Here is a 12,656-nt window from a genome sequence, read left to right on the forward strand (position 1 = left end):
TATCGCGAACCGATACATGGCCCGAACGGACGCCAACACAAACGTTCGTGATCTAAAGGTTTTCCATGTACAACGCGCTCGCGCGGCGCTACAAGTATCAAAATAAGTTGTATAAAAACATACAGGACAATGTCATGCTTACATATATAAATATTCAGACTTCAAAGCAGTTTTTCCTAAGAATCATTTAATGAGGTGTTATTTATAAAATTCTTTTGTCCATAGATAATGGGGTCGTGTTGTAGCAAGGAGCCGCCGAATACCGGTCCTGTGGAACCCTACGTTCCGTCACCAGTCGCGGTGCCGTCCACCACCCGCGGCATAACCGAGACCCGTGTAGCAGCCCCTAAGTTGGTCGTCGATCCAAGAATCGTCGATGAACTTATTCTCGAGCTGCTCGCATTGATCGCATCCTTCGTGGACAAGTAAGTGATTAATATAATATTTTTTATATCTAGGTGGAGACGGAAGCCGATTTATGTAACACTTTTATTGTACAATTTTATAATAGGTACCTGTAGAACAAACTTGGCCTCAGTCTTGAGAGTTCCACAAGGAGAAACCACCAGTTGAATACACTTAGGTAACCGCACGATGTGATCGACTTATACTCCAATCGCAATGTGTCACAAGTTCCGCTCTGAAGCCGCTCGCGCTGAAGATGCTCGTTACATTTTAACTTTAAAACTGTCCAACATACCGTCGCTCAATATCTAGGGCGATTCAAGCCGTCTGGTTTTATTTATAAATCGCAAAGTGACTATTAAATTGTTTTATAAGGTAGCATTAATTTTGCCTGAAAATATGAGCATACTTAATAATAGTTATTAGTCTGAACTAGCTTCTGCCCACGACTTCGTACGTGAAATCCTAGTTTGCCAAAGTTTTTTTCCATTCCCGTAGGATTTTCGGGAAATACTTGGATAAAATGCCCGCCTTCTGATTCTAAGCTACATCCCCGCCAATTTTCAGCCGAAAAAAATCGATTTAGCTGTTCTTGAGTTATAAATAGTGTTGGTAACTAACATGACTTTCTTTATATACTTATACGAATATATCGTAATAACCCTAAACGTAGACAGAACAGTAGGTAGACCCAGGCACCGCTAGTTATCTTATTAGAGCTATTGTATTCGGGTAGCTCCTAGAAACCAAATAATATTGTTCGTCTTGGTAATCGAATACATAGACCACTGTTTCAATAAGTATATTACCTAGTCTTATAAACTTAAAAATAAAGGAATACGTAACTTACTTGGGCAGCAGAGTCTCACGTAAAAGCTACGTTGGTAATTGAGGGTCCGCGGTACCATGAAAATTCACTCCATGTGTAAATTTTATTTCACTTAAACATGCTGGAATTTTCATTCGTCCAAGAGCGGCTGGAAAAAGATCATATTACCTTGCAATTTCTCACAAGCAATATGTATTATACTTTATGAGTAAAATGTTTTTCTTTAACCCTTGGTTTGCCACGATGCTATTATTTCTCATCCAATTTGCATTATGAACAATCTGCGCATCACATATGAGCTCTATGAAGGTATATTCTCTTGTAAAATGAACGCAATATTATCTTACATACGTAATTTAGAATTTTCATCAGGTGTAGTTTATTATAAGGACCTTGTAGAAACTAGTAGGAATTTCTGAGCGTTTCTGGTGCCGTTTTGAATTTAGAATTGCCAGCTCATTACCAAAAACTTTTAATTATACACGAATTTTGTCATTTTCACGTTTTTGAAGAAATAGTGAAGATTTAATTCAAAGCAACTAAGACTTTAACTATTGTTAGAAAGACTCTTATGCATGTCAGTCCAAATCAATGGTGTGCATTAACTTTCCATGGGAGATGGTTGGGTACTAGGTTGTGCTACAAGGACCATTCAAGGTCGAATTTAATACACGACCTCAATCTAAAATATTTTATAGTTTGCATTTTTTCAAAGACAGATCGATTCAGATTGTTTGGTTGCTTTTTTAAATGCAATCATCATGGACACCCGTAACATCTGTGTGGAGTTACAAGTGCGTGGTCGGCCTTTGGGGGTTAGGAGTTTGATTTAAGGATTTTGGGAATTGGGGATAGGGAGAAAGAATGTTGAACTTCCACTTATTTCTCATTCACATACCGAATCCGGTTGAGCTGGCCAAGAAGTACCGAAGCTTGGCTCTCACATACTTCAAAAAGTCATGTATAATATAAATATGAAAAGACCTTGATGTGCTTTTGTAGTGGGGCAGACGCTCCTGTGCCCTTACCTCCCTATTATATTTAAAGCGGAGAACTTTATTCCAGTTTTGAGAAAATCGAGAACTATTCCACTTTTGAGAAAATCCGGTGCACAAGCTGCACGTGTAAAAGTTTTAACAATAGGATCTAAAGAGCGCGATCTTTCCTTCAAGTGAGCATTGTGCAAACCTGCGAATAACTTTATGGATTGGAATGTTTATTCAGATAATCATTTCTCAAATGTAATGCTTTTTATGGATAATAATTATTCTAATCGTTTCATTTGCATGCTGTGTTGGCCAGTAAATAGTTCTTATACTCACCAAAGTATTGTTCGAAATTATATAACTAATGTATAAGTAACTGCTAGTTAACCGAATAAATAAATAAACTATCATGTTTCTTATGTGGGCTTTCACTGGAAATGCCTCGCAAAATAATTTTCCAGTTTGATTGATATATCATTTATCAAGTATATTAAAATACGTTTTATGAGTGCTAATTATTTCGTTCCGAGATTTTCATTGCGCAGCGTCCTTTAACCAATAATGATATCAAATGTCATATCGATAAAATAAAATAATAAACAAAATATGTAAAACTAGTGACCTGACCCAGTTTCGTACAAGGATTATCCCGATGTTTATTGTAAAAAATAAACTTTTCCTGGAAATAACGAACATATCGATAGTCAATTATCCATTCTGTAGAATTCGTTCTGATTGGAAGCACATATACATGTTATATGGATTTCGTCAAATTATTTTGGGTTTAAAAAAATCAGAGATTGCATGAAGTTGTATATGCGTGGCGTTCGCATATATTTTAAAAGAACAATATAAGTAACGGTACTTATATCTACGCGTAGTGTGGCGTCACATAGGGGTAGCTACAAGGATGTTTTATCAGAATACTTTTCTTGCATCAATATTGTTCCTTTAATACGCTTAGTTAGGCGTGTGTTTATATTAGTCATTTTACTAATATTATAAATGCGATTGTTTGTGAGATTGTGTGTTTATTTGTTGCTCAATCATATCAAAGTGGCTGAAGGGATTAGGATGAAATGTTAAACAGGGTTAGGTTACGGTCTAGAATAACATATAGGATACTTTTTAACTTGCGGGGCCGCAGACGCAGCCGTTGGTAGAAGCTAATATTCAAATAATAATAATGCGAGTTATTTCTCTTTTCTTACTAATTAAGTGATGATTTATATTTTGAACCAAAATAAAATTAGGTGATTTTTGAAAATATGGTATTTCGTAAAGAGCATAGGTGTTTGCAAGCAACAAATTCGTGTGGCCTTCTCTGTGTAGTTGTATCCTTGGGCTCTGTCCCGCAGCGTTTCCAATATGCAGACCGATTCTCGATAACTTGCCGCTCCCGTAAACTCTCTGTGCTGTTCACAAGCAAGGCCATTTTATTTTGCCACTTCGAGCTATGCTGGCTCCGGCTACCTCGGTGCTTCCTCGAATCTCCTTGTCTTTGATTTAATTGTATTAGTGAACTACATAGCCACTGGACCTCGAGCACCTAGTATTGAATATTGTAAGGCGCTGTAGTAACTCGGCTGCTCGGTCCGATATTGCAAGTCCGCTGCACTGACCACTCTAACTACCGAACTTGTTACTATAGAATATCATCTAGATAGTTAGTCTTTGTCTTCATACTAACAATTGAAACTGTAAGCCATACTCTGTTGGTAGGGAGGTAAAATAAGGGAGTTTGACGTAATCTTCAACTTGACTGGTTGCCCTCATTTAGTAATTCGAAACCATTCCACATTAGCTTCACGTTTCTCGAAAGTTACAAAAAAATCTTATCTTTACATAGTTATAATATTTGGTTTGCTTTTATAGATTTTCTGAATTGTAGATAATTAGGTAGCTATTATTCCTGAGTTACTATTTCTATAAGGTAGACCTATTACATCGCATTACGTCTTACATTGAGGCACAGCAAGACTGCTTATTACCTAAATATGATCCATAATCAAAAAAATCACAAGATTCTTTGATCGACCTACATCTTCGACAAGACTCTAATTGCCCATAACATAAAAGATACCATATATATTCAAATAAAAAAGTATCAGTAGAAAGACTAAAAAATAAAACTGCTGAAGTTACGAGGAAAACCTATGCAGCACTTTATAAATAAATTCAATCGGCCACCGTTTAAATGATTGAATAGACTCGTATCGATCAGAAGGCAGTCGCTAACAATCAACATCAAAGTGGTTATATTTATCTTGTTTTGAAGTTCAAGAAAATAATTGTAATCGATAATATGTGATACAAGATCATAACAGCAGTTATAGCTTGCGGCGATGGTAAATGTGGAGTTTCGTGGAAAGGCCGCCACAAAAATATGTGATATTCGACAATATTTTCTTAGAGACGTCCTTGCCTTATCATATTGCAGGTGTAGGCAGCGGGCGAAAGGTCTTTCGGATTAAACACTCGTGGGTGGCTGTCATTAATAAATATTTATACGCCATTGTGTAAATTAATATTCGATAAATCACTGTCTCGGTTTAGTGGTTATGTGAACAATTATGGATCTCAATTCTTGGTTTAAATCGGCTTTTACAAAAATTGTCTAAAATCAATAAAGTAGTTAACAGCTATTTCACAGGGCCCGAAAAAAGCAAGAGTCCAAAACGGTTGTACAATATTTTGTGTTTCAATATTTTAGGAAAAGTAAAACGAAATGTTTGTTCATGCTCGATGTATGACAAAAGCCTTGCCCTCCTTCAGTACATAAGGCAAGTGGGCGTTCTGTTACTACCTGTTTACCTCATCAGACAATATGAGGGGTGGGATACGTTGTACTTATAATTTATGGAATATATTTATAATAATTGAATACATTTAAACATTTCATCACGGTCTCGACCATTTGTAACCGACGGCTACTGACCACCGCCGACGTTAACCGCCGACCGCACGACACGTATAAAATTGGTTCGGGTTTTGTAAAATAAATTTACAGTTGACACTGAAAACATAATTACATTTCGTGGTATGCTTTAATCTGCGTAAGTAGTATTAGTACCCCCTTGTAAGGACACGTATTCAAATATGAAGAACACCGGTATCAGTACACAGTACACAAGACACACGTGTCCAGCAAAAATGGAACGCTTTTTATCTATATTGTGTTTGTCGAGCAACATACATACATATTCACTTACACCAATGGGTTGGTATGCAAAATAGGTTAGTATGTGTGTTTGATTGAAATATACTGAGTGAATAATGGAATAAGGATTAACGGAATCAGCGCAATGGACGTCCTCGATGGTCGTTTTATACCCCCATGCCCATGCGTAGGTTGTACATAATATACATTACGATTTTATACTCTACAGTCTTCGTTTTGTATTTCAACTGTCTCGTGTTTCAATTAGTATTTTGATTTGGTTTATTTTAATTTATACAAGTGAGACGTGTTAGCGAAACATTTTTCAAATGGAAATCTTCCTGATAAAAATGGTAAATAAAACAGTTGTACAAAGGGTTTTCGATCAAGGACAAAACGTTTCCGTGAGCGAGAGAAATGTATATTCTTTAATAGAAAACAGCAAAATAAAGGCGAAGAAATGCATTTTCAATTAACGGTATTTACATAGTATCGGTGGTAGGAAAATTGCATTTTCTTTGTATTGCAATAAGACTAACAAAGCAGAGCTTGAAACATGTTTCCTGTAAAAATCAAAGGGCTTTGGCTCGGACAGGCTCGAGAGCTGGGTTAATTGAATTTCAGCTTCTTTGTGTACCTCTTTGTTTCTCTACTTATTGTTTATAAACTTGAGTAGTTTTCAAGGTTAGGTGAAAGGGTAGAGAAACACATCAAGTCTAGATAATAAGGTTTAAAAGCACTGTGAAACATAATGCTTGTTTATGAAATAATAGGAGTAAATGAAGGGCGTCCGTCCATTTAGCAGTCTGTCACCGAGGCTCCTAACAATAGGGCATTGAAAGAATGTTAAGCTGAATGGCACACGGTACATTAGGACTAAGAGCTTTTTCTAAAGTTGTGTGTAAATAAAGTCTTTCTTGAAACGGTTTGGACTTCACAGTAATTTGTGTGAAGCTTGTGAAAAATTTCATAGTCGCGAACTACCTTGTCCTAGTTTTAACGCGTGTGTGTGTTTTTTTACGACGCTCGATGTCCTTTAACTAAGAAAAAATATATTCCCTCGTACCTAACGTAATAAAACTTATGTGGTTTTTTTTTATTTTCCCTCGAAACTAATTACGGGCATCCTTCGGAAGTTGTATCGATATATGATACATAGTCTCAGTGGTAATTAGTTCTCGTATATGAGAAGCTATGCCATGTAAACAGTATTTATTAGCAGATAATTTTACAAAGCTTTGTGAGAATATCATCTGCTAATTAATAAATACTGTATAAAATTATTACCTACATATTTCGCTTAGGGCTGTCGTGTTAGATTAAGAGTTACATTTAAAACTAACAATTTAAACAAGTAAAGATTCATGATTGTCGATCAAACAAGAGGGTGGGGGTTCGAAACCAATGCGGCTTTTTCAAATTTTTCAAATTAGTACTTGTCAAATTCGTTTATTCGCTACTCACTGAAGGACACAAGATAATGAGGAAACCTGGATTTATAATTCCAGATTTTGGGCTTAAATCTCAAATCCACATTGTGCAAGCGTAGTGGTTGAGGGTCAACTGGCCATAGGTATCACAGTTCATGAAATATTTTCACTTTACTAAACCCAAATTGTTAATATCACGCTTTCACATAATAACGTGAAGTTATTTCGACATTGAACTAACAAACAAACGAAACGATAATGTCGCACTAACCCTAACTTTTTTCAAAATGTGCCCCACTCAGAGTTTTCTCCTAAGTCGTGGGTCGTAAGTGCACATACACGTCGCACTCCGACCTGGAACAATAATTTCTGATTCACACAAAGAATTGTCGCGTGTTGTAATAGAACCGACAACACATCGTCCATCAGTGTCCAGCTGTTGTTCCAAGCTTCCCGTCGGAGCTGGCTGTAAGAGCGTAAACCGACTTCTTTCGGTATCGCTGCGTGCAGGACGAGGGGCCTGTGAGCACGCATACTCTTTGCTAGCAAGGGTACAACCGATTTGCGCGGTTAAAAGATCAGCCTTCGTCCCACTTACCTACTCATGGGACCTGAGGCTGTACCGGCGTGGTGGTCCCTGTTTTCCCTGAAACGTGGATAAACAAGTTCCAAGAATTCATCGAGGCTGTGCTGCGTTGTATTGATCGCCTCTGGAAACATGACACTGTTGTTGTGTTTACCATTACCTGGAACACTGTAGCCAATGTGAACAATAAACATCATATTCAGTTTCAACGTTGGTCGGGATAATATATTAATGATGCGATTCGCTGCAAATCCGTAGATCGTATAATTAAGTTTATGCTATACGTATCTGTAAGATCTAAATTGTTATAGATGACGCTCAGTGGTTAGATTACATAATCAGTGTTAGGAAATGCATTGTCAACACACATCGCGTCACTCGACTGGAAATGCGCAACAATTGGACGGAAACAGTTGTAGTCCGATCTGTATTACATTTGAATCTGTTGGCGACGAGACTGTACGTCGATTACGGAGTTGCAGAAAGAGCATCATGATTGCTCGCTCATTCCAAGGCCATTCACAGTAATCCTATTTGACGGTATCTTGATAACTTATATCAAGCAGGGTAAGAGTTTTAATTTGCTCGGGCGTTCTATAATAATCTTTTGGACCAATCCTGGCTTCCGAATGACGGTTGCTCGCGCCTTCTCGGACGGCAGCAATCAGAACTTGCACCTGATAAAATTTAACCCGGACTTAAGTCGCTGGCCTGCATTTAAGTTTAAGTTTCCATTAGGGTGCTAGCGAGAACCAATGTAATTTTTTCCGATTTATATGTAGATACTTACTTAATTATTTTCTAAGATAATACCACTAGCATACGATGAAGAAAAACGTCGTATGATAAATGATATTTATTTCTGTAAATAGGTTATAAAATAACACTTTTACACGTCAATATTTCAAATAGCTAGATGAGGCCGGCATTTCCTAACCGACTACTCTGAGGAGAAATGCCGAAACAAACTCAGAGGTCATTGTCTCTTTTAAAGTCCAGACAATGAAATAGAGGATAATGTGAGAGGAATGGTGAGAGGTGATGGTGGTGAGAGGAATGATAGTATGGAAACCTGGTCTTATAATTTCTAATTATTTGAAATCACCAACACGCCTTGAGCAAGCGTGGTGATTAATTGTCATTCCTTCTTCATGTGAGAACAGGCTTTTGAGCATTAATAATGATAACCCTTCTAACGTGGAATAGAAAGCGAATGGATGATCTACCTTCGACTTGACCATACGACCGTCGCTGCTAGCACTGATAATGTCCATGAAAAAAAATAAAAGATATTTTAACAACTTCATGCGAAACTTTTTACACATTGTACACACACAAAGATAGGAACTCAAAATTTTGCATTTAATTAGGCATTTTATTTATCGACTGAACTTCAACTTTTCTTTTTAATTTAACTGGGCATCCACATCTCAGAGTAGTCCGATAGTAAAACCCTGCATCATCTAGTAGTAGAGATTGACGTATAAAAGAGTTACATTGTAACCTTTTTGCAAAAATAAATATAATTTATCATTTACATTATGTTCGTCCTAAGTTCGCCCAAACTTGCGATGAATCGTGTTATAAACGTCGCCTGAGAATTTGACAGTGTTACTATGTATGATATTTGCAAGCGAGGCTCACATAAGCTGACCAAGGCATAATCCGAAACGTGTCAGTGTCGCCTCTTATGTGTGAATGTTGTAACTTTATGCTTCGTAACTTGAACTACGGTTGCAAAAGTCGCTGAGCTCAGATCTAGGTTTGATTCTCGGTTTGGACATTTTTTGTCGGTATTACACCGTTTTTTATAGATGAGACTCATTAAATATGGGGTTATATTGCGGTGTCTCACCGAATCCTGTACAAGGTGCTCCGACGTTGGTAGGGTTTGATTCCCGTACGGAACTGTATTTGTGTACTGTGGCTAAGTTACTTCTACCTACTACATTGTACAATAAACTATTTAACGTGTATTTGTTCCCAATAGCGAAGAGGAATCCCCCGTCTCCTTGGTGAAGCTCCACGTCATTGCTGAGAAGGAAGAAGGATGGTTCCAAGTGGTAACCTCCATGGTCAGGATTATACCACTCGATAATCCCTTGGGGCCGTCAGCCATAACCATCGTCTTCGATGACTGCCCCCTGCCCTCCAAAGAGCAAGTAATTAAGGTAAGTTAAGGTGAAATATATTTTACGAGTATTCTCTAAAATAAACTACAAATACCTACTTCGATATTTTGCAATAAACTTGTGTTCATTGGATGCAAAATGGAAAACCGATCACGCCACTTGTAAAGCTCGTAAAGTGTTCGTGGAATTAAACGTAGCGCACAAGGGTCTTAAAGTCTTAACTACAGGAATGTTGCAAAATGTGCATAATGGCTACATGTACTGTGTACGCTTATTGATTGCGGCCACGTTTCACATATCACACGTCCTTCAAGTTGAATTTTCAAAGGGAAACTACGAGAACGACGAATACGTGGAATACGACATTTTAATTAAAACTAGAAACAAGCTTACAAAATGTTTAGTTGCAGTTTCTGGTCCCTGCTTCGAACGTAACTGAAACAGACAGCGACAACTGCGCATAAACCTTTTTCCCGGACCTTGTTATACTTTATTGGGAACTTTTGCTTGTGGAAACTTTCGATACGATCCAAAATAAAAAAATATAACAATACGAACATTCGTACACTGTGCACTAACACTAACTGGAATCCAATTATGAAACTGTCAGTTTCCTGAAACAAAACTTTTCAATGTTTGAGAACCCAATTCCGATCTCACTGAAATTAAAAATCAGAGGTATGAAAATCGTGTTACGTGTTCCCTGCCACTTTCAATCCGATTTACAAAAATAAAATGACGATTGCATTGCATCTGACGTCCACGTGCAGGCTTCGCAATACCAAGAGGAAATCGGTTTTTTAAATGTCAATCCAGTAAAAAAGGATTTGGCATGTTTTCATATTGGGCGTTAATCCAATTATGATTTTAAAATTGGGACAAGGTTGTGTTGCCTGTGCAGACAATATTCAGAAGTTACGTTTAGGGCTACACATTGTAGGGGTTCACAAAGGCCACAGATGTGAGCATTTCTATAGTCACTATCGTTAACCAAACCGAGGCATCTGAGGTTAGTTGGCAAATACTGAAACATGTGAGGCTCGTCGCAAATGATACCCGGCAATGTCATTTGTGATCGGTCGAAGCCTTAATTTTAATGGATCGCTTCCTATTTTAAAACTTTCGCCATGTGCAGGATAAATCTCGCAGTTCTCAATCTACTAGATTCTGTGTAGGTGGTCGTGTATACATTATGTTTTAATTTCAGCTCACTCAGATGCTCGGATTGTCGGCCATGCGCGCCCTCGCGGCCGATATAGACGTACAAGTCGAGCGCAACATTTGCGTTGTGCTCGGTTGTATCGCGGATAAGTTGGCCGGCCCTAACAGCGTCGCCGTGCTGACAGAAGAAACTCTTGATTACATGCTGTCTTTCCTGGTAAGTGACATTTTTCAGGTACCTAACTTATGCACTTACGAAATTCTCTCCGTGCTCACCGAAGAAACTTTTCCTTCGTGTCCTTGCTAACTTGAACGTCATTAAGGAACTTTTCGTAAACTAAATTTTTCCGAACATACATACTTTGTAAATGTTTGCTGTAAAATTCATAATGAGTAATGAGTTCAGTATTATTACAATAAAAAACAATAATATCATTAGTATCATTACCACCCACTGATCTGCATAATCCGAGCTCATGTTATTATATTAATTGATAATTGATAATATCATCACATAATAAGCTTTTCCGATATTATAATTGAATTGAGTGGAAGCGGGCCTGTGGTCAATTTGTGAAATAGCAGAGTGGTGGAAATATTATACCTGTTAAATCCGATGCATTAGCATAATTATCGAGTAATAACATAGGTACAGGATTTAATCGGGGTATTATTGTCATAACGTTTCAACCTGGCCACTTTATTTGATGAGTGGTTGCTATTAATTTATGAAATGAAAAGGATTTATTAAAATCAATATTTTATATGACCTACTTAAGTAACGTAGGATTCGACAATAGTATGACACAATCTATCCTGTTATGTATGTCTACGTATGTTTTACGATTTTCGTTCAAGTAAGTGAACAAGATCAAACTGCGTGTACCTCTATCAAAATAAAGTGACATCACTTAGATGTATTTGTTTACACGTGAATGTTTTACAAAAAGGAAGAAATTAACAATCGGAGTCTGCGCTTAGAATCGGGTTTCAAACTTAATTTCTAACATATCAGGTCCCTAATTGATGAACGAAGGCCGTTTTATTAAAATCCTTTTTCAGTTATTTGAAATAGGTACATAAACGGTTTACCTCAGATAGTGCGGTAGCTTTGTAATTTTGTATTTAATGGGTTGTGAAGTTCGGAACGCATCCGTTCTACATTGACCTGACGTTACATCGAATCTTGTTACCTTCGGTGTCAATATCAATTGCAGGGAAAATAATCAACACCACCTAAGTACTGGTGACGTATCCAATTTAGTTAACATGAAATTGATGTGACAACAGTGTTTATATGAAGAGAATAGATTCGTTTAATGGTTATCTGTTTTGTAAACGGATAATCTAAATGTACACACACTTATTTTTCGATATATGATAAACCAGTTTTTAATCCGAACTTCGGTGGTTACTAGAATTTTCGCGAACCATGCTCTCAAATTGATTATAGCAGGAACAATTATAACAGCTTAGAAAGAGATCATCGTTCATAGAACGGGCTACTTACGTAGAACAATTTTAATTTAAAACAAGTGGGTTTAATATGAAAATTTAAGCTTCTTTTCCGTATCGAGCTGCGCTGAACAATGGGTATAGAATCAGTGTATAGATTAGGGATTAGGTAGCGATCGTGAAGTCTTCCGTCGTCATTCCATGAATATACTACGTAATGCAGACTTCAAGGACTTCCTTTAGAAAAGGAACCCCTCTTGAATAGGGTGCAATCGGTTCGATCTTGGCCTTCAATTTATGGAAGCAAACTTGGCTTCACGTTCCCTCTAGGTACGACTGCAGCTTCTAGATTACTCTTTTAAAGTTTACTTTAGACTTATTACACTCTCAAGTAGGTGAGTAGGTACCATCCTAGCTTTGATTACATGACTCTAGGACACAGTAAATACACATGTTTTTGTGTTGCAATACAACAGCTTTATTGCTTGCAATTATTTATATCTTGCGTTTGG

The 12,656-nt window shown here is 37.3% G+C and overlaps 1 protein-coding gene across 6 annotated transcripts in view; it reads left to right on the top strand.

Moving 5' to 3' along the window:
- LOC118278004 (RING finger and SPRY domain-containing protein 1) overlaps positions 1-12,656 on the top strand; it is a 43,212-nt gene that overhangs the window by 14,669 nt on the left and 15,887 nt on the right. For all 6 annotated transcript variants that reach the window (XR_007707139.1, XR_007707138.1, XM_035597161.2 and 3 more), the window contains exons 2-4: positions 226-425; positions 9,387-9,567; positions 10,736-10,906. Coding sequence is in view for 4 of the 6 variants with exons in the window: in XM_035597161.2 (XP_035453054.1) it covers positions 229-425; positions 9,387-9,567; positions 10,736-10,906 (549 nt within the window). In the remaining 2 variants the exon portion in view is untranslated. The remainder of the gene's footprint in view (positions 1-225; positions 426-9,386; positions 9,568-10,735; positions 10,907-12,656) is intronic.

Source organism: Spodoptera frugiperda, chromosome 25 (assembly GCF_023101765.2).
Source record: "Spodoptera frugiperda isolate SF20-4 chromosome 25, AGI-APGP_CSIRO_Sfru_2.0, whole genome shotgun sequence".
Classification (NCBI taxonomy): Eukaryota; Metazoa; Arthropoda; class Insecta; order Lepidoptera; family Noctuidae; genus Spodoptera; species Spodoptera frugiperda.